This window comes from Colletotrichum tamarilloi (genome assembly GCF_030869305.1).
Source record: "Colletotrichum tamarilloi strain Tom-12 chromosome Unknown Scaffold_53.1, whole genome shotgun sequence".
Taxonomy (NCBI): Eukaryota; Fungi; Ascomycota; class Sordariomycetes; order Glomerellales; family Glomerellaceae; genus Colletotrichum; species Colletotrichum tamarilloi.
In genome coordinates, this window is record NW_026849436.1 from 94,204 (window position 1) to 118,386 (window position 24,183).

General features: G+C 53.1%; 9 protein-coding genes across 9 annotated transcripts; 2 read left to right on the forward strand and 7 right to left on the reverse strand.

Moving 5' to 3' along the window:
* Positions 1-1,328: 1,328 nt before the first annotated feature.
* On the forward strand, positions 1,329-2,851 carry CTAM01_10842 (protein PNG1; the record flags this gene model as incomplete). The annotated part of the gene is made up of 2 exons (XM_060526854.1): positions 1,329-1,914; positions 1,980-2,851. The coding sequence occupies 2 exons, from the start codon at positions 1,329-1,331 to the stop codon at positions 2,849-2,851; spliced, it is 1,458 nt and encodes a 485-aa protein (XP_060378502.1).
* A 316-nt stretch (positions 2,852-3,167) lies between these two features.
* CTAM01_10843 (DNA mismatch repair protein MutL) lies at positions 3,168-5,753 on the reverse strand (the record flags this gene model as incomplete). The annotated part of the gene is made up of 3 exons (XM_060526855.1): positions 3,168-5,114; positions 5,174-5,353; positions 5,409-5,753. Coding segments are annotated over 3 exons (2,472 nt in total), but the record flags the coding sequence as incomplete, so codon positions are not given.
* An 804-nt stretch (positions 5,754-6,557) lies between these two features.
* Positions 6,558-6,830, reverse strand: CTAM01_10844 (uncharacterized protein; the record flags this gene model as incomplete). Its single annotated transcript, XM_060526856.1, has 1 exon — positions 6,558-6,830. One exon carries the CDS (start codon positions 6,828-6,830, stop codon positions 6,558-6,560), a length of 273 nt encoding a protein of 90 aa, XP_060378504.1.
* A 189-nt stretch (positions 6,831-7,019) lies between these two features.
* CTAM01_10845 (uncharacterized protein) lies at positions 7,020-7,691 on the forward strand (the record flags this gene model as incomplete). The annotated part of the gene is made up of 2 exons (XM_060526857.1): positions 7,020-7,096; positions 7,175-7,691. 2 exons carry the CDS (start codon positions 7,020-7,022, stop codon positions 7,689-7,691), a joined length of 594 nt encoding a protein of 197 aa, XP_060378505.1.
* Positions 7,692-9,732: 2,041 nt separating this feature from the next.
* Positions 9,733-9,984, reverse strand: CTAM01_10846 (uncharacterized protein; the record flags this gene model as incomplete). The annotated part of the gene is made up of 1 exon (XM_060526858.1): positions 9,733-9,984. One exon carries the CDS (start codon positions 9,982-9,984, stop codon positions 9,733-9,735), a length of 252 nt encoding a protein of 83 aa, XP_060378506.1.
* Positions 9,985-11,539: 1,555 nt separating this feature from the next.
* Positions 11,540-14,704, reverse strand: CTAM01_10847 (uncharacterized protein; the record flags this gene model as incomplete). Its single annotated transcript, XM_060526859.1, has 3 exons — positions 11,540-12,765; positions 13,950-13,957; positions 14,043-14,704. The coding sequence occupies 3 exons, from the start codon at positions 14,702-14,704 to the stop codon at positions 11,540-11,542; spliced, it is 1,896 nt and encodes a 631-aa protein (XP_060378507.1).
* Positions 14,705-17,020: 2,316 nt separating this feature from the next.
* CTAM01_10848 (uncharacterized protein) lies at positions 17,021-17,164 on the reverse strand (the record flags this gene model as incomplete). The annotated part of the gene is made up of 1 exon (XM_060526860.1): positions 17,021-17,164. The coding sequence occupies one exon, from the start codon at positions 17,162-17,164 to the stop codon at positions 17,021-17,023; it is 144 nt and encodes a 47-aa protein (XP_060378508.1).
* A 2,687-nt stretch (positions 17,165-19,851) lies between these two features.
* CTAM01_10849 (uncharacterized protein) lies at positions 19,852-20,007 on the reverse strand (the record flags this gene model as incomplete). The annotated part of the gene is made up of 1 exon (XM_060526861.1): positions 19,852-20,007. One exon carries the CDS (start codon positions 20,005-20,007, stop codon positions 19,852-19,854), a length of 156 nt encoding a protein of 51 aa, XP_060378509.1.
* Positions 20,008-20,598: 591 nt separating this feature from the next.
* CTAM01_10850 (uncharacterized protein) lies at positions 20,599-20,823 on the reverse strand (the record flags this gene model as incomplete). The annotated part of the gene is made up of 1 exon (XM_060526862.1): positions 20,599-20,823. One exon carries the CDS (start codon positions 20,821-20,823, stop codon positions 20,599-20,601), a length of 225 nt encoding a protein of 74 aa, XP_060378510.1.
* Positions 20,824-24,183: the final 3,360 nt, after the last annotated feature.

Consider the following 24,183-nt stretch of genomic DNA (forward strand, 5'->3'; position numbering starts at 1 on the left):
AGCCTCGCCAGGTTGAGCGATCCAATTGTTCATATGACCACCCACGCCTGCCCCTTTCCTGCCTGCTTTCTGTATCCCAACAACACGATCTTCTGAAGTGGCATTGTCATGCTGCCATGATATCTCGGAGATACGCAATCATATCGATCATGGTAGATCTACTCCAGGGCACTCCGAAGTCCTCTCGGCCACGCGATTCTCGATATACCCTTGTCTGGCCAGTAAAAGTCGCAAGACGCTTTCCAGAGCTGGTTGAATTCATGAGATTGCTTAGAATACTTCAGCAATCACATGTTTCGCTGTCGATAGTACACAAACACAACGAAGACCTCGCGTTACTGGTCGCCATAACGATCACTGCTTGGGTTGGGTTCAAGCTTATTGCAAATGGCTATGGGTTCCAGAAGCAGACACACGAGATCGCCGACACCGTGTTTCTTGAGTTCTTGGGGAGAATTCTGCGATGTAGATGCAATCTGAATCCAGTAACGTCTTCCTGTGCGCCCAAACAAAAGGGGGAGTCGATTGCAAACGCAGTCACCAGTGATACAAAGGCGACATCGATGGTCACCAGGAGCCCTGGAAAGATCGACCGGGCACACCGTTCTGTGGGTTGCAATGAACAGTCCAAGTCGAAAGCACCTCTCAAGCCCGAAGAAGATACCGAACCGACAAACTGCCTAACCCACGTTGACATGGGTGTAGAAGGAGTGTCTGGGGAATCGCGGACTCAGTCACGCCAGCAGGAATCTTATATCACAATTCACCACGGGGAATCAGAGGAGCTACTTACAAACGAATTGCAAATCGCTACGAAGTTAGAAGGCCGCTTCAAGGTTGCTCTCTGGCGTCAAAGTTTGAGGTTGTTTAAACCCGACATTGTTTGGGCGAATCCCAATTTCGCTTTCACCAAAGAGGATCGATATATGTTGAGGGCCTTTGATTCAGGGCTGAAAACATGCACTGATATGGTCTATGCTCGCCTGGGATATCATTTTCCGCTGTTAAATCTCAGCTTGGTGTTGATTGAGTCTAACTCCCGAAAATTGAGTGCACGTATGCGCTCAGTGTCGATAACCGAAGCATACGTCTGCATTTCTGGCCTTGAGAGTCTAAACGATATTCGAACTTTTGACATATTCATCTCGAAGAACTGTTGCAAACATTCTTCCGGACCTTGGAAGCTGTGCTACGAGGAGAGTCAAATTAAACGCTCAGCTGGGCCTCGCTCATGCAATATCTTTCCTGCAACGACGAGGACACTGTGCGGTGGTCTAGTTACTTTTAGTGACGCAGATGGCTCAGAGAGAAAGTCTACCATCGGGGGAATGATTGAGGTCGATGGTCAGACGTTTGCTTTAACGACTAGTCATGGTCCCGAAGACGAAATCGCCGCAGGAGGTGACAATGATGCTCCGTCTTTGGCAGAGCTCATCAAAAGATTCGAAGATGGAGAACCTGAGAGCCCTAGTCTTTCTGAATCTTCGTCACCGACGATATTTCCAGTGTCACAAACGCTTCCAGAATTTGATGAAGCTCTTGACACTCCCACCGTTTTAAGACAGCAACATGTTCCCGCGGAAGACTCTAGCTGTGAGATTGTGGAGTCCTGGGACCCTCTTGAAGTCTGGGACGATTGGGAACTTGTTCTTGTTGAACCAGCACACCGGCGACCGAACTTGGTTCTGCAATCTGAACCACATGCTGACACGGAAAACACAAAGACAAGAGGAGAAGTTATCACCTTTGTAGACTTTGACATTGCGAGCTTCGATGGAGCCCTGCCTTGGTCTGTTTTGATCATTTCGGGTATGAGTGGCACTATAGAGGGTTTGCTATCCTCGAGTCCCTCATATACGCTCTTTGGAGGAAACAAGACCCAGGAGTTATGGAATGTTAGACTTCTTCAAGGCGGTACGTACCACGTCCCAGATCTCCCATATTGCAACGAATTGAATTCATGACCCAGCGTTATGCAGATCTTCAAGCAGGCGACTCCGGTTCCTGGGTCATTAGAGAGAGTGATCACTGCCTTCTGGGTATGGTGATAGCGCGATCCGCTGGCTCAGCTTACATGGTATCTTTTAAAAGGCTGCGACAAAGCATTGAGGAGGCCAAGGGGCTGGCACCAAACTCCATAAGACTACCAACTTTCTCGAGAGGAGGGGTTTTTTCGCGTTCTCATGCTTGTCCGCAACCAGCAAGCCAAGTCCCTACAGACCTTCCGCTGCATCGTCAACCTACTTTATTCACTCGTCTCACCAACGAAGGCGGCATGTTGGGATTGCATGTCCTTCATACTCTACTTGCATACGTTATGCTATGGTTGCGCTCGATGAGCAACATGATCAGTTTCAAGGAGGACCGGCTGATCCTAATCAGAGACAGCAGCGAAACCCAGGCCCGATTCAAAAGCAGCAGTCACGGCTCACAGCTAAATTCTTATACCACGACTCTCTCACCCGCTAACAGCTCTATCGTTCTCATATTTCGGTCTTGTATCGTGTTTGTTCTCTGGCTCTTTTCTTCCGTTATGGTTCCCGTGTCGGTTGTGGCCATCGTATGTTTTTATTACTCTCAAGTATTTGCCCTGGAAAGTAGCGAAGTTGCTATCGGATTCTACATTTGGCTTCACATGTATATGGTCGCCATCCTTGACACTCTGCTGCCTCTTCCAGCGGACGCCTACAAAGACCACTATCTCAGCCCGAGGCGGAATTTTGTCTGTCAAGTCGGAGCTTTCTTGATGTTTGAGATCTTATCATGCTCCTTATTTATCTACATCTTTGCGGTTGACATTGGCATGTGTGGCGATGCTAGCGAGGTTGATCGTAAGTCTTCTTTCACGTAGGCGCGGCCAATTATAGCTAACGTTGTGAAAGCGCGGTGCCTTCTCCATCCCCAGATGGAACGAGGCACCAGTCATTCTCGAGCACGAGCGACTTTCCTACCGGCAAGAGATCCCGACTTTTTTTCGATTTTAGCCTTTCCTAATTTTGGCAACTTCGTAGCCTTTATGTGGATGTTCATGGTAGTCTTGTCGTGCTACTCCCCGGTTGCAGCCAAGCGGCCCAGAGATAAGTCACTTAACCATGAAGGATGCAAGAAAACATCTCAGACTGTTGGCGACAGTCCAGAGCATAAACCTCTATATAAATTTCTCATCCTTAACATCTCTCAAACACGCGATACAAGCCCTTCAGATCAGCAACCTCTAACACAGCAGCCTTCATCAATGACGTAGTCGCAACCAACCTCGCTTTGAAGGCAGGGAAGAACACATGCTCAATCGCGAAACGCACGTTTCTCCGCCGCTCCGCAAGCTGGTCATCGACCTTGGCCTCCTCCTCGTTCTCGTCAGCCTCCCCGCCAACCGTCGGCGGCAACTGCTCAGGCACATAGAAAGACGCCAGCTCTTTCAAAAAAGAATCAAAACACAGCTTCTCATCCTCCCAGTTGACACAGGGTCCGAGACGCAGGAGGAAACGAGGCAACTTGACCATGGCGGGCGTGTAGCCCTTGATCAGGAGGGGGATGGTGAGCAGCTCGCCCGCAGGGGAGACTTCGAGGGAGAAGTACTCGGTGAGCATCTCACGCCGCTCAATAAGCTGGGCTGCTACCTTATCGACAACGTCCTCAATCTCAAAGTCCTCCTCGGGAGACTCGATATTCGCCTTCTCTACCTCAGCGCCGATGCGGAGGATCTCTCGCAGGTCCGGGGGCGGCGTGAAGCGGATGGTGCCAAAGTTGCCAAAATCCGTCAGCCCGACTTGATAGCAGTACTCGTAACAGGTCCGACCGTAGTCAATAAGATACATCTTGACACCGCCCTGAATAGCGGCCAATCGACGGCGTTCGTCGACGACGCCGACAAATGTGTGATTCGCAAAGATTTCTGTGAGGTCGTTGTGCATGTCTTCCCTTACCTCGGCCCGGAGCTCCTTGACGCTAGTAAGCCTCATTGGCGCGAAGGGCCTATCGACCGTTTCGTACTGGATACGCTCCGAGGCAGACAAGGCATTTTCGTCAGCCGCCCCGGCTGCGGCCGCAGCAAGCCCGGGGGATGCCTTGGAGGGCGTAGCAGCTGTGGCTGAGGGCAGCATGCTGGTGATTTTCCGCAAGCTCGTATCGGTACGGACGAGGTTGTTAGAGTTCCTCCGTGGTCTTTTCGAGCCTGGGGTTTCTCTTGCCGGCGTCGCTGGGGTTCCCTCGCTCTCGGCCTGAGGGGATATCTCCATCATCTGGCCCCCCGGGAGCAAGCTCTGTGTCATGAATGTGCGACTTGTGTCCACCTCTGCCAGCTTAGAGCGTATGTGCTCGCATATTGACTGGATGACGTCATCTTCGTTCAGGAAATGCACTTCTTGCTTCGTGGGATGGACGTTGACGTCGACTCGGGCAGGGTCGATCTCGAGGCTGAGGTAGATGAATGGCCGACCGCCCTTGGGTAAGAATGAGGCGTACAGCTGCTCAAGTGCCTTTCTTATGGTGGTTGACTCTACACAACGGTGATTGATGAATAGGAGAAAGGTAGTCTTTTTTATGTTGTAGTTGGCGTTCGTAGCCCATCCAGTAGCCTTGAAGCCCCAACGGTCTTCTGAGGTTGAGAACTGCATTAACTCGTTGGCGACACTTGAGCCGTATATCTGCCGTATTCGGTCGATTTCGCTTGCTGTGGCTTGGATGGATACACTGGTACCCGATTCGCCGTGCTTCTTGCAGGAGAAGCCCACTCCCTTACAATGGATGGCGTAACGTCCAACAATGTCAATGATCTTATTGTACTCCTCAGCAGGCGACCTAAATGCTCTTCGACGTGTCGGTATGTTATAGAACATGTCTTCGACGCTGATCTGCGTACCCTGGCGGCCAGCAGTGGGCTTGGGCTCAGCCGACTGACCGGGCTTTGCAGGAGCCAGCTTCCCATCGAGGTATGTGGCACGCCATGCGCAATTCGAGTCTTTGGTCTTGGTAGTCACGGAAAGATGGGCGATGTGACTGATACTTGCTAGGGCTTCGCCTCTGAAGCCATACGTGGCAATGGAGGTGAGGTCCTCGAAGGCGGTGATCTTAGAAGTCGTATGACGCTCGCAGAGAATCTCCATGTCTTCTCTCTTGAGCAGAGTCAGAACGGATAGGTAGATCTACGAAGAGGACGCATGTCATGTCATACCTGAATACCGCATCCATTGTCGGTGATTTGCAGGAGTTTGAGGCCACCCTCCTTGACCAGTACCTCGAGAGCGGTGGCACCTGCGTCAACGGAGTTCTCGATCAATTCTTTCAGGGCATTGACAGGGGCAACAATGATCTCTCCGGCGGCGATTTTATTGACTACATTCTGATCGAGGGCCTGCATACGCCTGTCAGAAGTGTAGCACGCCGAGTAAGCGGCAAATGCAACTCACGCGAATTCGACGAGGCCCTTGAGAGTCTTCCAGGTCATCCTCCGCCTTCCGCTTCGTGCCAGCAGAAGGAGCGGAATCGACTTCCATGGGGTCAGCCATGGCCGTCTGAGGTTCGAGAAGGCTCAATGTTGCTAGTAGCTGTTGCGGGGCAGTGTAACACCAGTAAGGCGAGGCAGGCAGGCAGCTCAGTAGCGGTACATCTTCGCCAACAGCTTCATTCAGTTGGCTTGGGATATAGTGTGTATGTACGAATTGGCAAGGTTGTCGAATGGAGGGGAGAAAATGCCAGCTGCCGGCGAGGATGGAGTCGCGACTACCGCCACGGATTCCCAGAGTTTGGCGCGTCTTCACGTGAGCAGCTGTTTAGTCAGCCAAAACCACTTTATGGAAGGTGCTTGCCTTGGAACCACGAACCTTCCTCGGGCACCTCAGCTACCCGGGTACGTATCGAAGTCGCCGTTCTTACCCATCGCATCCCACAACCTAAGTTACCTTAATGAGCCCACACCCATCTGCACATTACTTCAACAACCTATCAACCTCCCACCCGGGTTGCTGCAACAATACACATCCTTGACAATGCCTCTAGCCCCTAATACAATTTACGGTTGCAGTTCTCGGACCCATGTCGTCTTCACCGTTATCCGACCAATTTGCGCCTGTCACAATTCTGCACAACACAGCACTCGGATCGACATTTCTGACGCTGGCACGAAACCCATCCAGATGTGATGACGCTAGAGTACCATCGAATTCGCAAGACTGGGACACCAAAAGATCATTTCTGATCGATCTTCGAAGTCGTGCTTTAGTTTCCAAAGGTTCCGGGCTCCGATCCTGGGTGTATCCGTCAACTCTGCGAGTATAGATCACCGGTGATCAAACCAGGGACTGTCGATGTAGTCCATCGATCAGATTCACCGAGAACAGCGTTGACAGTCCTGGTGTGGAGGCTGTGGCGGTGTTCGACACCGAAAGTCTCCAATGTTCAAGAGAGTGCCACCTACCAAGCTCAGCCATCAGGCACAAACAAAATCGCGATGGTATCCATTCTACTTGGCCGAAAACGCCTAGGACGTCTGTCAACAAAATCTGCTTCGCAGAAGCTTCGCAGAACCCCCTGAAGATGTTCATTCCTCGAAGGGTGACTCAGACAGCGGCACACTCCGAGACATGCCCTGACCTCTGCCCAACATAAACGCCTTTGTTGTTTGCTGGAGATATTTCCAATGGGATAGAGAAGAACAGACAGTTGCAATCTCTTGCACGTTCATCCAAAGCTGCGGATACCGAAAGTTTGGCCTCATCATCGTGAAATTTGGCGAGGCACCCCAAACCACGGCTTCTCACATGAAGTTGACATACAGGGCTTCTCGCGCACAAACCGGCAACATTTACACCATTTACAACCGGCCGGCACATGGCCATCGTTTGAGAACCGTGCACTTTTTCAGAAACTGACCAAAATATAACGACAAGCATCCGAACTGCCCGCACCAGCGTCGGCCGCCAGGCCATCTTTGCAAAGATTGCTGTCCCCTCTTTTTGGACCATTGTCAGTCTAACACTAACCAACTCCACGTACTCCGTACACTCCCAGCGGCGCCTGCCATGTGCAAAGACGAGCCAGCAGAAAGCACCGCAGGTGACGGCGTGGCCTCGACACGCGCCCATCTCTCGAGTGCGAGGTAAGTTGGCCCTCCCCCTGGTCCTTACCAGGCCCACCGCTGCCACTACGTGCATGGTTGTAGTGTCACGTCTGACAGCGGGTCCAGCGGATGGAGCTCAAGACTACCTTCACCAGATCCTATCATTTCGGACCCAACCATGACACCCGGCCGGCGTATCCCCCGAAGTCCTCTTGCTCCTCTGTCCCACGCGGAGAGCTTGATGGACATGCAAATTCCTCAACCCTCGGGGTCACTTCAGGTCGGCAGGAAACGGGACATTGATGAGGTTTTCGACGACAGCACACCACCTTCGCCCGATAAGCTGCAACGCGAGCTCGATCAGCAGCACGATGAGGCCAAGGAGGAGGAGGCTATGAACACCAGTCGCAACTTGACAACGAGTACACTCATGCCCCTTGACACTCAATTGCAAGCTCATGAGCCAGACAGCAAGCGGCGCAAGACACTCGCCTACCGAGTCAAGCCTCCTACTCGCAGTACTAGTTTGCACCACGGGCATGGCTCCGAGCATGGCCTCGCGGATGACAGCGGCCGCCAAAACACGGTCGAACGACAAGCCAGCCGCAAATCAAACTCTCCAAAAAACGGTTGAGAAGCGGGCGTTTGTTGCCGCCACCATTGAAGCATCAGCCTGTCCCATGATGCCATCCATGCAGGAACAGGACGGCCTACCGCCCAACGTCCACCGGCAACGCAGCATCGCCCCTCTTCTTATCAGAGTCTAGTATCCGTAGGGCCTCTCGGTAGACCTAGGACCCCAGCACCTCGCGTGGTTCGGATACTTGACGGTCGTCCTACAGTATCTTACGGAATGCTTTTCGTCCTCAGCAGACGGCAACAAACCCCGATTACAGAGGCTCACTAGCAACACGGCAGTGGAGAGAAACCCTCCTCATCTCTTGATCTCGACAGCGAGCATTGCGAAGACGTCTGGCAGCTGTCGACCGGTGTTGATAGTGCGACTAGCTTTCCCACGTTGTGGTTTAGCGGCCGGCACTGCCACTATCCGGCGCCCCTCCCTCATTTCCTCCCCCCAACTCCTCCAAGCAAACGTGCGCCCATAGGACCTGGCTGCCATGCGAGGCCCGTTTCGAAACAACCTTAACCGTATGCGCCTTTCCCGTTTGCGCTGCAAACGACAACTGCTCAGGGTGCCCAAGAGTCCATTTCAGGAACCTTCGCCTCCCCCTCGCGACCCTTTCGCGGTCTAGCGCGCTGGGGACGTCAAGAACGTAGAGGGCCGAATCCAGTGAGAATCATGAAGATCCTTCGGCAGCGCCTCTTTTGTTTCAGGTCGACGCTCTCAAGATGGTTTCCTTTTCGCATCGGAATTTGCTTCTTCTCCTCGTCCACATCCTTTCGCCGTTCTTTTCAAACTCTGAAGAGTCACTCGAGCGGCACAATTCAACGCCTCGTGTTTGCACTTGACGGCGTCTTCTCCCTTCCCGGAATAGCAAATAGACAATTACAAACCCCTGCCGCGTCTTGCCGCTTTCAGCTGTTCGCATCCACTACAGTTCCCAATATGTCCATCAGCGTTTCAACTTTGGGTGGTGGTCTCTGTCGCTTGGACGAATGCGAACATGTGGTGGTGTCCTCTCCCGCCGGTAACCCAAAGGTCTCAATTCTCAACCATTAGGAATACTGCCTCGTTTCTTTTCGCCAGCAAAGCACACCAATTCAAAAGCTTCTCGCATCCCTCAATCTCCTTGGATCCCGCTGATCAGCTGAATGGTCAAGGGTGCTGTCCGTGGTTTTCAATATTGGACAAGTATACCCACCCAAAGATGCACAATGACCGAATGAAAAACTCTTTTGGGCCACCAACAATCTGCCCGGCTCCGTCTCGGAGATTTTTCTCAACCGTAACGAGCAACCTCCAGTGCATCCCCCTGCACCTCTTCATCCCATTCCCCTGGCTGGTGCCTCGGTGGTTGGATCCACTGCAGGCCTGTTTTGTTTCGTTTCGTTTCCTCGCTCGTTTCCCTGTCCCTCCTTTCGGTTGGGCCTCTGGGGTAAAATAAAGGGACGCACGAACGACTTTTGACTACGCAGGAAGAAAGACAAAAAGAGAGGAATCCCCGGGGGGGGGGGGGGGGCGGACAGAAGACGACGGTCAACTCAAGATCCCCCTGAGCATCGCATCCTTTTTCTCTCACCTCATCTCTCGAGTCCCGCTCAGTCTGTTACTCTCTTACTTTGTTGGGGGATGCTGCCCACATTACGGCACACGGCTAAAGAAAAGATCTGCGGCAACGTTGGCGATGAAGAAACGGACATACATGTCCATCATCTGACGGCATAAAGGCAGCTCGCACTCTAGATCGAGTAGGCCAACGCTGCCACAGAAGCACAAAACCAAACACAAACCTCGAGCCAACGCCGAAGAAAGAAAAAGGACATGCAGCACAAGGAGAGACACAGAGATGTCAGAGACTATGGCTCGAGCCAATGGCAACACCAATCCATCCCGAACGTCCAAACAAGAACCATGGACCTCCCGAGGAAAACTCCCGATAATCCCTCCCCCCTCCACCATCCTTCTCTTCTTCCCTCCCAGTCTCCCACTCTCTTTCATCCTTGGCCCCATCTCATATCGCACACTCTCGCTTCTCATCACCTAAGACCATGGATTATATGCAATGGTTCATCGGCAAGAGAGGGGAAAATGGGACCCAAAACCAGACCGAGCGATTATCATTCATCCTCAACCAATGCTTCAAGCGGGCGGCAGCACCAATCCAATACCAGGGCCGGACTATACCTTCCAATGCGGATGCAACTAGGAGCCACGCGAAATGACACACACTTCCGCCTGCACCACTTGCATTGGACACAAGAGACGCAAGAAAGCAACGCAACGCAACGCACGCAGATCGGTTCATTAGGAAGCACGCATCCGCATCCGCATACGCATCCGCATCCGCCGGTCGTGGGCGCCTGAATAGGCACAGACGAGCTTTTGCAAAAGTCGCAGATTTGACTTGCGCCGCAGTGGACTGCAGAGAAGGGAGGGCAAGGCAGGGGTAGCCAAAGGGGGAAACGAAACGTTGGATGGGGGGCTCAAGTGAGTGACCAATCCTTTTCCATTGCAGTCTTATGAACCAAGGTGGTTTAAATTATCTACGGGCCTGTTGTTGCAGTGGCAGCCGAACCTCGTTCTTTGCTCTGGCCTCTATTTTCTCCAGTTCTCTCTTTTACAACAACCGCCTCTCTCTTTCTTTCTTGTCCACCCCCCTTTCCCTTCCTACTTCTCTTTCCTCTTTTCACCTTCAGCCGGGATCTCGCAATGTTTCGCTCTCCCGAGCATCTCGTTCCTATGTCACCTTACCGGTGCACGCTACGCCTCCACCACACTCCCGCAACATGAAGCATGGAACACCCCTCCATCAATGCTCCATGGCCATGGCTACGATAAACAGGTCCACGGGTCGACCTGCCAAAATTGCGGCAGATGCTCTCCCGCACTGACCCCTTCCCGATGGTCTCCGCAATTCCCGGACCTGAGTAATGGGGCAACTCTCCTGTCAAAAGTCTGCGGCCTCGCCCTTCCCCCGCTCGTTTGCCCATATTCTTCTTCAAGTAATAGAAGCAAACAAAGAGTCGTCTTGCCACGTCTTGAGTTGTTCGTCGAAGTATCGTTGGCTTCAGCCTGTTGTCGACATCGGACTTTTCGAAACTCTGGATTCGGTACTCATCATCATCCTAGACGCCATCGTCACCACGTCGGATATAACCCACCATCACAAGAGTCCGAGTTAGACGACGACGACAAAAACAACGCTGGGGCACTTCAGCAGCAAGGCAACGTGAACGGAGCAACGCGGTAGTTGGCAAGGAATCGCCGGGTGGGCCTTCTTTTCTTTAAGGGATATAACAAGAAAACGGTATCTGGGGACCCAGACAGCAACAAAGACACGCATATGACCGCCCCACGGCTCTTCTCATTCCGCCGCCAATCTCTTTGGAGACGACGGGCCATATTCCCACACTCTCCAACATCATTTAGCATTGGATTGGATGCAACAACAGACGCAACCAGCCCAGCCCAGGGAATCGAAGCCAAAGAGAAAAACGCCCAAACGGATGCCAAAATGCCCCAATTGGAAGCAGGGGGAAAACAGTATGTGCAGGGGGTGGAGCAAAAAGCAAGAAAAAAGTTGGTGGTTATACAAGTGGTATCTCGTGATGGCTCGTGGCCACCGGAAAAACAACAACGATGGACCCGAAGGCGGACATGGAAACGAAGGGAACTCGGTACAAATACAAGAGGCGAACGACGCGGAGACCGCCCACCTCAACACACGGTCAAAAATGTCAACGGACCAGGGATTCGGTCTCGAATGCAGCCTCTATCGTTACTGGGCAGGAGACGTACACCGAGCCGGGTGAAGGGAATTATTATCGACCACAACCGCTAGGGCGGCAGGAAGTCATTACTCATTGCGGACGTCGTTGCTGCGGGTCCGGCTTCTCGAGAAGGCCACCAATATCGACCCGTCCGGATCGTTCGTCCCTTTGCCAGGAAGATGACTCTGGTTGGGGAGGTTGATGGGGGCCAGCTCGGATCGGAGGCAACTGGAAAGATGGCTGCGGCGGCCGAGTGGTCGGCGGCAGCTCACTGCGAGGGATCTGGTATGACGAGGGTCCGCTGGCGTACTCGGGACGGCTGGGTGAGGCCGCATATGACGGCATGCCAGGACTGACACCGGGGCTTAGACCAGAAGCCATGTGCAGAGGTTGGCCAGGGGATGGGCGCGGCGCGAGTGCGCCTTCTCCGAATCGAAGTCTCGGCTGCTCGAACGTGGCGGAGACGGGAGTGTGCTGCGCGTATGCCTGCTGTTGAGGCGGATAAGGATACGGCACCTCGCGTGCATGCGGAGATGGCGAGGGGTACGGATACCGCGGTGCGGCATTGATGAGGAGGACGATGAAGTAAATCGATTCACGTTTGGCCAAACCCAGACGCACGGAATACGACCTCGGCTGTCCATCGCTCGCCGCGAAAACGAAGAAGTCTTGACGATCGAGCTGGAACCGCGAAATCTCATCGGCCTCGAATCGCAAAGAGTCGAAAATGCGCTCTTGCTCCTGCCTGCCGAAGATGGGAGGTAGGTAGACGGGGTCCTTTCTTGTTCGCTCCTCTTGTATCTGCCGTTGGTGGCTCTGAAGCTTCTCGCGCTCAGTGGGCGCCACAATGTCGAAGAGAGAGCGGCCTCTGACGTTGGGAATTCCGACGGCATCAGAAAAAGCCGGCGAAGCACGCGCAATTTCCAGCTCTGTCGTCAAGAAGATGACTGGCTCGGGCGCCCCAGACGCGAGAGACGGGGGCTGGCCGTACAGGTTCGCGTCGCCCATGGGAGCTCTGTCCAGATACCGAGGCGCAATGGGTTCGCTTGGTTGAGACTTTAGAACGCGATAGGAGTGACTGCCTCGGATGGGGTCATCGTACCCTGAGATGGGAGTGCCAGCTGAGTAGTGGCTCAGCGGCGGTCTCCTTGCTGCCGCGGCGGCGGCTGCGGCATCCTGAGGATGCTGATATGTCGAGGGGCCATAGCGGGCTTCTCGGTCGTCTCTCAGCCGCGGGCGGCCACGCTTCTTGTGTTGCACATCAACGCAGGCGTCTTCCTTGCCGTTGCTTGTGCATCTCGAACAGGGCCGCTGAGCTATTTGTCGCAAGCGCACGTCAGCGAAACTGTCATCCGGTTGTGGTGTTCTCTCTCCACACGCTAAAGAGCAAAAAGAAAACACGCAAGCGCACGATCCAAAGCTGTTGCAAGTGCAAAAGCCGCACCTCCACAACCATCCACCACAAGTCAAGCAAAAAAGCTTACATGACGTCTTCCAACGGGCACTTGCTCGTCAGTCGCTTGGTTGCTTTTCCCACCCCATCCGCTCACCAGCTGCCATGCGTCGCATCCGACACGTCAATGACACGCTAGTTCTGTCCACTTGGATCATCCCGCGACCAGACCAGACGGAGCAGCGATCGACCAGCCAAGTCCACCCAGAAAAAAGCTCTCGCGCAAGGGAAAATCGCCTCCGCTTTCTGTTTCAGAAATGGCACAATCGATAGCAACCACACCCGGTCCAACGGCACGCGATTGGCGAGTTCACCGCATCCCTAACCGTAATCAAGATTCGAGGGTCGCTCCCGGGGGTGCCGGCTGTTACCCGCCAATCTTCCCAAAATGCCGGGCCGACATTCCGGGGCGAACGGGTCCAGGAACCAGACGGCGCAAGAACCGGTAGTGGTTCGCCGATTGTATGGTTGTGAGAATGAGAGACGCTGGAGGAGCTGAGATGGCCGGCGCGGAAGTCCGGCCAAGAAAGACCAATGCTCTCTCTGCTGGGGTTGACGCCAGTCCAGTTGGGCCACACGGACACCCGCTCAACCCAAGTAAGACTTGGTTGACAGCCTTTGACGGCATGCGCCATCCCATTCAACACAACCATCTCAACTCTCCGTCCGAGTTTCTGCGAATGATCCTCCCAGGCGGGATCGTCTTCCCCTCAGCACCGGTCTCAGGTCCAGGGGTTGATCCCTGCGCTGCTTCGAGTGTCGCACGCACGTACGCCTTGCTAGGTTAATGCCGCGTCCAGATTCACTCTCGGAGCCTCTTGACCGGTCATGATGTCAAGTATTGTTCCCCCCAAAGATTTGGAGCCGCATGCGCCCGGAGGCTGCAGTGCTGGTTCCTTGCAGTCCGCGGGAGTTTCCTCTTTTGGTCGATCCCCCAGTCGGAAAGGACAATGCAAAAATGACAACCTAAAGAAAGCAAACGCAAAAGGAGAGAAAAAAAAACCAAAAATCAAAAATAGGCTAGCTAGCAAGCCAGTTCGTACGTACCGTCGCATCTAGACTAAATGTCAGCGTCACCGTATCGAGATACCACTTCCGCCCGTTTCACTTGGGATATCTACAGGGAGATTGGTAACCTACCGAAGATGGGCTCGTTTACATGGCACACAGGCTGATGCCACATGGCCCTTTGTCTTTCTTTGCGTCTTGGGAGACGTATAGGGACCGCTGTCCTGGGATGTCTGCGACATGGTTGTCGCGTAGCCATGCTGATGAGGCCCTGTTGGCTGTGGCGGCGGTGGCCCAGACATTTGCATGTAGGGCGGAGGAGGCCGCTGCTGCATGACTTGGCTTGCCAGATGTGCGTATCCTGAAGGCGTAGTCCGCAGGTGGTCGTCGGGTCGAGGGTATGAGTAAGGCATCCTGTCTTGCGGATCGGCGTGATATGATCGAGGCTGAGGTGGCGGCAAGGAATGCGGCGGAGGCGGAGGTCCTCGGTAGTCGCCTTGCGGTATCGTCGTTGGCGGCAGTCCTCCCCGGTAGGCATTTTGCGGACTGGTGGACGGATAGCTGCCATGCAGTTGCCCTCGGTCACCAGCCTCTGGATTTGGCTTGGGCGGGAGAGGAGGAGACCCTGACATGGGCGGGGAAGGATATGCTCTGGGTCGAGCAGGAGTCTCGGACTCTGCTCTTGTTGGCGTTGCCCAGGTCAGGTCGAGGGCGAATCGCGCCAGATCGGAAATGCCTCGGCGCTGGCCGAACGAGGTAGACGACGTATCGCAATCGCTACTTATGGCTTGCATGGATGTTGTGATGCAGCTTCAACAGGCACTCGGGTCGAGAGCTTCCCACGCCTTCTTTTAGACGACGCCTCGTTTCCCAGAATGTTGCGAAAGGCCGGAACTATTGCGTAGACGCTGCCGGTGCGTTGTATGCTGTTGACGATATCCGTGTCGCTCTTTTGCGTGCGCCGGGCCCAAATTAAATCACCCTTCTTTTTTCAAGGGATGTTGTACTCTGTGGCTCCTTTCGAATGATGCCTTTTCCTCTTGATCGAATCAGTTGAATTCCTCCTCTTGTCCACTCAGTCTCGAAACACCGGTTCCGATGGGGAGAAGAAAGCTCTTTCGTGGTTTCTGCAGAAATACTCGATATGGCGAATAGCAAAAGTCTGAACCAGCGGGTATTTCAAAGACAGTGCAAGCTCGCGAGCGTTCTTTAGTCACTCAACCGGGCGTTCGTGCTAGGTGTGAGAGTCGCAAGAGAAGACCGATTCAGCTATGCTAGGAAAGCAGGCCAGGAATGAGAATATGCAGCGCCCGATGCTGTAAGACGATGAGGCTGCTGTAGCAGGAAGCCCGCACAATGATCCTCCAAGCTCCAATGAAGCTCCTTGCGGCGTTGCTGGCGGGTCGTCGAGCGCGATGCTGATGCGGGCAGTTGCAGGAGGTACCACGACAGAACCTCAGGCACGGGATGCGGAGATGGATGGCTGGATACCTGCGTACCGGCGACCTGTCTTTGGGTACGGATGTATAAGTGATGGAATAAGAGAAAAAGAGAAGGGCGGAAGTAGAGAAAAGGGAGGAAGACGATGTAGATCTAGTCTACCCCTAGCCTCTTTTTGTCTCTCCGATTCTCTCTCCTCTCGGCGGCCGGAATAAAGCAGCGTTATTTCTCGAGGGCTGGATACGTTGGAGAGAAGGACCCATAGGCTTTTTTTTTTTGGGAGCAGTCGATCGGTGGCTCCCGGTCGGTTTTTGTGTGACTGGAGGCAGGCTTGCTAGACCTACGAGGGGAGGGGGCAATTGAGATGAAGCTAGGGTGTGGTTCAGGGTTGATCTGGTCGAGGGAAAGGTAGGCCAGGGAACACCCTGGTCGACGTCTTTAGAGTGGCTGCTAATCAAGGGTAGAGGGCTATGCCATCACGATCCCCTGTTCAACGACAATTCTCCGCGCGTCTGTGTGTGAGAGGTGTGTGTGAGTGTGTGCAGGTTGGGATGAGGTAAGGTACGATGCTTTCTGCGACGTATGCGTCTTGAGTGTGAGAGAACGTGAGGGGGGGCGTGTAGGAGAAAAAGGACAGAGTGAGAGAGTCTGAGGGAGTGAGTATGTGTGTGTGTGAAAGAGAGAGATAGATAGAGAGGGAAGAAAAATCATAGACTGGCAGCATTGCCAGCCGTGGGCAGCAAAAACAGAGAACCAGTAACTTGAAGCAGTCAGTACGGTGGCCAGGGAGGAGATGATAATATTGGTTGACGGTAGCGATGGCGATAGTAGCGCTGGGTCTGAGGGTTCCCGCATGAGATTAAACCAGGCACGTATGAAGCCACAACGTAATAAGACAGTGGGGGAGACAAGAGTCAGTTGGGTCACAGTCCAGTGAAAGGTGAGTGAAGGAAGAGACGCGGACACGGGACGGGGCCGCGGGCGTGGCCAAGGCCAGAGAAAGTTAGCGAGACTATCCGCAGAGAGCGAAAGACAGAGAGGGACCGGAGAAATAAGATGCAATAATAATTTACGGTGGAAATCAAAAGGGCTTCATTGCGTCTGCAGGCTCTCCCTCACTGTGTCTCTTCCCGACCGCAGTATTCACTTTTGCAACTTTAGCAGTGAGGGCCAGTATGCAGCGTGCAAAGTACCAAATTTGATTGGGGATGCGAAGGAGGGATGGTTCAGGTGAGAGTGGACAGGGAGGGGTGGACGTTGTCTCGAATGTCGGGGCCGGTAGCAGATGGCAGATGGCAGGATGGGTATTACAATGTAGCCGGGAGCCAGGAAGGAGGAAAAGAAGACTGACTGGTGGATGCGGATGGGGGATGGATGGGATGGGACGAATTTCGTACAAGGATAAGATGGGATGGATGGGTGGAGGGTACGGATACCTAGGCGAGGATGTATGTACAAACTTCGTAGATGGAGGGGGGGGGGGGGGGGGGGGGAAGGAAGGGGGGGGGGGGGGGGTGGGAGGGGGGAGGAGGGGGTGGGGGGGGGGGGGGGGAGGGAGGGGGGGGGGGGTGGGAGGGGGGAGGGGGGGGGGGGGGGGGGGGGGGGGGGGGGAGGAGACAGACCAACACCCGGGGGGTAACTCTCCAAGTCAAGGTATATGTACGGATACACTAGAAAGGGCAGAGACCAAGCCAGGATGAAGACAGGCAGCGGGAGAGAGTGGAGGAACTGTAAGATTGACTTGATATCGATGGTATTGAAGAGAGCGAGCTTGGAGGGGTGTGGAAGCGGCAGAGAGTGGGGAAAGAGAGCATTGAATCTGCGAAAGAAAAGAAGCAAGCAATGAGCCAGGAGAGTAAGTATGCGTACGGATAGAATACACAGTAAGATAGGTAATGCAGACGTTGAAAAGGATGATCGATCTTCCTGTGCTAATTGACTTTGATCTCTCGAGTACCTTGCAGATGGAAGAAGTGTAGCTTACCCAGGCACGCACGCCAGGACAAAGAACATGGACAACATGTTAACAACCCATGTGGCCGTGGTATGCTGTGGCTCTCATTCGGAGATGTAGGTAAGCCAGGACGAGACGAGACCGTTCGAGCCAGGTATATCGGAGTACGTACTGACGGAACGCATGGCAACGCTCGAGCCACCGTTGTAATCGCTGCACATAGGTTTGCGGCGGTGGCTGCTGATGCTCGTGGTTATGATGCCGGTGGTGATGGTGGTGGTGTCGGTAGCCCAGGGTCCAGGGGGTAAGGTAGCGGTAGGTAGGTAGGCACGTAAGTAGGGGGGAGGGGAGACAGATGAGCGGACGTGGGTGCGTGGAACTGGGTGAGGGATATGGGGGGAAGAAGAGGAAAAGACACAACGAGGAACGAGCTAGGGGTGGGAGGGTGTGAATGCAGCAATGTAGACGGGGTCGAAAGAAGGTTATGGGATATGTGGAGAGGCGAGCGGAGGGATCGACCTGCGAGCGCAATAGAGAGATGAGATGACGGGTCTGAGATGGTGGTATTGAATGGGACACTGTTTAACTCCATCGTTTTGCATTACTAGAGGATTGCCGCAGTACATATAGACGCTACCCTGCCCTCGAATTCCGTACTATTTAACCTTAACCCTTTTTATAAGTCTCCTATCCTTTCCTCTATTCTACCCTCTCCCTCGTTAAGGGATCGCTAGAATCATAGTTTTAATAGCTTATTAATAAGCTAATATTACTATTTAAAAATAAGTAACTTATTTTTATATATAAGTACTAGGAGTTTTATTATTACGGAAATAGCAGTAGATATACTAAAATATTTAAAAAAGCTTTTTAATAGACTTTTAATACTATTTAAAGTAATTATTTTTAAATTATAAAAAGAAGCCGAGGTATTATATTAATATAGCCCTATTTATCTTATTAGTATTAATAATACTCTTTTTAGCATAAGATATATTAATAATACTCTATAACTACGTTATTACGCTTTATAAATTATACTTAATAATAATAAGGATTCTAATATTTTTCTTTAGGTCTTTTATTAAAGTTATTATCATAGGGTTAGTTTAGTTATTAATATCTTAATAAGCATTTTAACTTAACTTAGAGGCTCTTATAGCTCTTAATAAGAGGCTTTTAAAAGATTTATAACTAAACTTTTTACTTATTACGGGCGAAGCTATTATAATTAAAGCTATAGTAATTAAAGCTATAGTACTACTTATAAACCTTAATAATAAGTAATTAGTAATATAGTTATTTTTTTCTTATAGTAAGCTTAAAAAAGTATTTTAATTTAAGTACTAAGTGGGTACTATACTGTTTTATTAAAACTATATTCTTATACTTGTGACTTAGAAAGAATTAACTTTCTTCGATAACAAGGTACTTAGGTATTGAATGGGAAAAGACGTACGCGTAGCCACGCACGACGAGATAGCCGTGGCACAACAAACCATGATAGGGGATATACGTAAGAGTTCTGGTGCTCATCAGATGTTGCAACTTGCGAGGCCGCTGGGGGAGGAGACTGGAGTTGACTGGAAAGAGAGGAAGTATCCGTATCCGTAACCACGCCTTGAATGGCGAGGTAAGGGAACCTGCCATCCCATCCTCGTCAGCTACACTACAATGCTACTACCCTTGGGTACCTTACCATTGGCATGGGGCAAGGACCACGGTATCCGTACGTGAGGTGCCGCCCTCGGAGACCGCTGCAGGGCAAGGTATGTCGGACGACGGGTAAGAAGGCAACTCACTGTGGTATCCGAACGGAGTACCAAGTAATAGCGTACGAATATTGGTAGGTAGGTGAAGGAAGGCAAGGATACCGAACATGCTGATGCTTGAGGGATGGGATGCGGCTATGGCAGCGTGACAGCGGAAGGAGAAAAGGTGACAGGGCGCCTTCTGGTCCCCCATCCATCCATCCATCCATCCATCCATCCATCCATCCATCCACGTTCGTTCTCTCCGAGCTTGGCTTGTCCTGGTCCCATTTCCTTTGTGAGTCGTTCCTGTACGTAGTATGGTTCTGCCATGCCCTGTCCTGTGCTGTGCCGTCCGATGTATTATCCGTCCGCGTCCGAGCCCTGGCCTGTCATCATCCTTGAGCGGCTCGAGGCACGTCCGTCCTCCTGCGCGTCTGTCTCGGATGGTCCTCTGAAGTGTCGATACGATGAGAGACATGATTAAGGTATCCGTGGACTGGGCAGGGAGGATGTCTTACAGTCTTAGCGGCCACTAGGTGGCACCTCTCTAAAGACACACGGCACGTTGCGCCCTAGCGCTGCGCCAGCGAAACGGAGACGGATGTATGTAGTCATGTACTACGCACCTAGACTGTGGGTGCGGATGCGGATGCGGGTGTCGATACCTAACTAAAGCACGGGTAGCTCAACGAGCACATCAATACCTACGTTAGCTAGGCCGAGGCCTGTCCTCGATCTGGACGAGCTCTGATGTCCTGGCGAGATACTAAGTTGTCACTGCACACAAGCTCAGCTAGGTCGGCATCAGTGTAGGATCTGTGCCTCGCCTCATTTCGGGCTCTCCACACAGCAAAGCCCATGAATCCACGGTGCACTGTGGCGTAGATGCAGTGTCGTCAGTCTCCGGCGGATATTTGATCGGTGCTCGTGCAATTTTGCCGTAACCCATGGCTTCGTAGGTTCGCCAAAATATCCAACTCGGTATTCTTACGGATACAGATCCCGTTGCATTCGTGTTGCTCAGCCGGTCAGAAAAGCAAAGACATCAGCAACGATTTCGTAGGGACGTTGTCTAGGAATCTCGGGGCTCGAGTGAAGTAATCGCCACGTCCAATTCTCTCTTTCAGCCGCCTTCCATGGGTGGCCCTTCTTCAGCGCGGCCGTTCTCCAAATGAAACTCTACCTGCCCCAGGGTACCCATTCTGTGGCTGACGGCCAGGCCGGCCGGGCAGGGCGAGCTGACTTTGACGGGGGCAGAAGGCTGAGATGGGGATGCAACTGGAGAATGAGAATGAGATGGAGCTAGAAGCCACTTCGTGATACCTAGCGACCTAGCTTATAGGCAAGCCGGGTTGAAGGGTCTTGGAAGTCGAGGGTCAACGCTGCTAGTGGAAGGGTGGGCAAGACGTTGTTGGCATGGACCAGGTGTGCTCGTAGACGGGCGGCTGTGAGTGAGTAACCTTGAAGAGCCAGCTGTCACCGTTACTCTCCACCAACCATCCACCTTGGGCTTGGGCTCCTAGCTCCTAGCTCCTAGTTCTTAGCTCGCCGATTGACGTGCGGCCGTGAGTAGTGCGCGCGCGCGCGAGAGAGAGAGAACTTGTGTGGCTGTGGTTGTGGTCATGACCGTGGCCGTGGCCAGAAGCAGGGTCGTGCGCAGGTGAGAAGGAAATGACTTGTGGACGACAGTCTGCAGACAACCAGGATCGGGCGGCATGGTTGGATAGATCCGGCCACGATCCATCGAAAAAGAAAGCTGGGCCATTTGGTGACGGTTGAGGGTTGACCGCGGAATCCACGTCTTAATAACATAAGTTACCCATTCGTACTGAGCAACAAGTAGGGTAGCTAGACAACCTTGAGCCAACTGTTCGTCTCATTCTTGTTAGGGCAGATGCGCCAGGTATTTGCACCGTCGATATGCTTCCAGTTCGATGGGTAGAGAAAGGTGCCAGGTGTGGTCAAGATCGAAAAGGACCTCCGAGAATTTGTGTTCTCAACAATGATTGTTGTCTCGCGAGTTGCATTATGTTGGTAAACGCGGAATTGTTCCCAGCATTGCATCTTAGGACTCAGGCGTATCTATTCGTGAAATCTTCCTGTTCACTACATTAATCTCCATCATCTACACCAGAGCCTGTGGAGGAGGGAGAAGTGGTCACTCACCGGCTGGGGGTGACGAAGCTCAACCGAAGCAAAATTGCTGTGCAGCGGAGAAGACCAGACGTCACCTGCTGGATGCTGCCCTGCAGGGACAGGGAGGCACAATGTAGACATGACTTGCTCCAGGGGCGACTGAAGTGTTTCCAGAGAAGTTTCGACTACTTTGTCGGCATGGTTATTGAGTGCGGGTCGCATCAGGTCATCTCCAGTTTCCGTCCGAACTTGGTAGCAGGGATGTCAGTGAGCAGGTACGCAGACACATCAGGCCCAGGAACAGTCGAACAGGACCAATGGGCCAGAAACAGAATCAAACTCAGACTGCGGCATGGCTCCATCCCGTACAGACATCTGACAGACAGAGATCCTGGATCCGCATCCGTAGGTAGACTGATCAACTCGGTCGACCGTCCACCAAGCATGAAGTTTGAACACATACTCTCTCTCATTCTCCCCTGCTTATCCGCCGTTGACGTCGCCGAAACCCACCAGCAGCAAGCAGCACCGGGACCATGAACTCAGTCTGCAAGAGAGGCGGTAAGCCGATGAAAACCAACCATTTTTCGGTGGTAACTGGTGCCCGTCTTGTCTCTCTCGGAGCTTGAGGCTGTTGCTCCCACCGTGCCGTATTGCATACCTACCCAGCGGCCCTGTCCTGTCCTCCAATACGACTGATTGATTTGGGAGCCGCTGTACTGGTATAATACCCACAACAACCTGCTTCTTCTGCCGGTTGTTCCCCCTAGGTTTGACGAGGTCGAGGTACCCGTACGCTGCCAACACGGGCACTAGCCGTTTTGCATGCGTTACCGGTCCGAACAAGGTCATGCCTTTCAAGTCTGTTGCTGGCCCTCTGCTCGTCCATTCATCCACATAGTCGTGTGCGCTCTTCGCTTCGGAAAGGAAATCATTCTGATGGGTGCCAGGTGCGATATATCAACTGGGCCAAGGTCGCAACGGTGAACTACCAGGCCTGTCCTGGTATGTGCGCTGCCCACCCGGTTCTCGCCAAAGACACCCTCGCCGCCACCGCCTCCCCTACTCCTCAAAAGTCAACAGTCTGGCACCCTACCCTGCCTTAGTACGGCACCGGGGCTGGGGGCTTGGAGTTCACTAAGGCAGGTCGCCCGAGATGGAAGCCTCCGAAAGAACAACTCGACGTGATGATCCCCCCGCTGCCCAACCCAATAATCGTACGCCGTGGTCATCAACTTGGCATCGAACACTCCATGTTGCCTCGCAGTCGCTGGACGGGTGATGGTCTTCGTTAGTCTTTGCTCGCCACGTGAGAAAGACGTGTTTGATACTCCGTACGCAGTAAGTATTGTGAGTAAGTCGCCAGATTGGTACATGGGCCACGGACCAATCGAGTCGTGAACTTCATCGGCGTCGCTTTTTGGTCACCTACCTCTTGCATCACATCCGCAGAGAAGACCTGCCTAATAGATCCATCGTCTGCATCTCGTCCGACATGCATCGTGATTACAGAGGTACACAGCAGACCATGAAAAATGTCACTTCGGTATGCCTTTGTCAAGATGGCAATGAAGCACGCAGAGAGAAGGGGGAGTTCGCGGTATCCCTGTGTGGCTCTGATACCACTCAATACTAGCAACGTGATGCTAGATGTCGGATATGCGATTCCAATCTCCAGTCCATAGTAGCGTGGCCAAGTCGATACCGTGGCCCTGGCCTGGTGCCAATGCCACTTACCATTGAACTTGGTTGTTTTCACCCAGGAATCGTGCAGCGCCCCACGCTATGCGGGATGAGCCCAATTCGGTTTGGGAATTTTTTTTTGCATGGGAAAGGCAAAGCCCAGAGGCGGTGCTAAAGCCGTAGCAAAAGGGCCGGTCAATGTCGAGACCACACCATCAGGAAACAGTGCATCGTCAAAGCTGCTCTACTGCCGCCGCCGCGTTCGCGCTATCCTGCATCATTGGCACTCGCGGTAGCCCAAGTTATTGCTCCCGGAGTCATGTTCAACGAGAGCGGGCGAGCTGACCGTACCGCACATAAGGTAGCGTCGGTTCATTCGTAGCGTGAACGGCCCCAGCTATGTCTGAGTATGGGTGTGTGTGTGTGTGTGTGTGTGTGTGTGTGTGTGTGTGTGTGTGTGTGTTTCTGTCAACGTCAAGCCAGTGCCGCTAACCAGGGAATCGACGTGTTAGTTCTTCGATTTCTTCTGGGCCCGGCAACCCCCCTCTAAAAAGGAATGGTAAATTGCCCGCAAATGCTCATGTCGGTCTAAGTGGATGTGGCTGTCGTCCCTCATACATCTCGTCCCCATCTCCCCTCTCTCGCAGGGCCAGGGCAACCTGCGAAGTTCAGGTGGCCTTGCCACGAATCTTCTCGTGCCTTTTCTTTGCCTTGCGCCCTGTCTTGCGGCCTGCCATGTTCTGGAACCTGCCCACTTGCCCGACGCGGCTCGCCCTTCGCCTCAAGGCCGCCTCAAGGCCGCCTCGCTGATTGGCAGCCGCCGACAGAGAGCAATGGGAATCGATTCCAGCAGGCGGTCTGGCCTTGTTTGCTAGTCGTGAATGTCCTGCCACTCCTGCCTGCCTCGGTGCAGCTTTCGGCTATGCGCGGAGACCAGATGACTTCGCCTCTCCACATGGCAATCCAAGTTTTGGCCTGTGACCTGGCCACTCAGTCTCTCGAGGGCTTGATAGCCGATGGTCGAGGTTGCCGGATCCGTGCTCAACGGCCAGATGCCAAAGACTAGGCAGTCGAAAGTGCCGGCATCGCGGAAGCATTGCGATGGAGACTGTCCGTCTAAGGTTTCTTGTCCGCATAGCATCCGAGCTGCAAAATTCCAGCACAACAACTCTGAAGCGAGTTGGGGAGTTGCTTGCAAGGGTGTGGGAGCTGAGTACCGATTTCCACTACTCATGCAGAAAAACCTCAACACCACTTGGGGGCGAGACGAAGCGTCCATGCATCGGTCGTATGCAGGTTGTTCGCG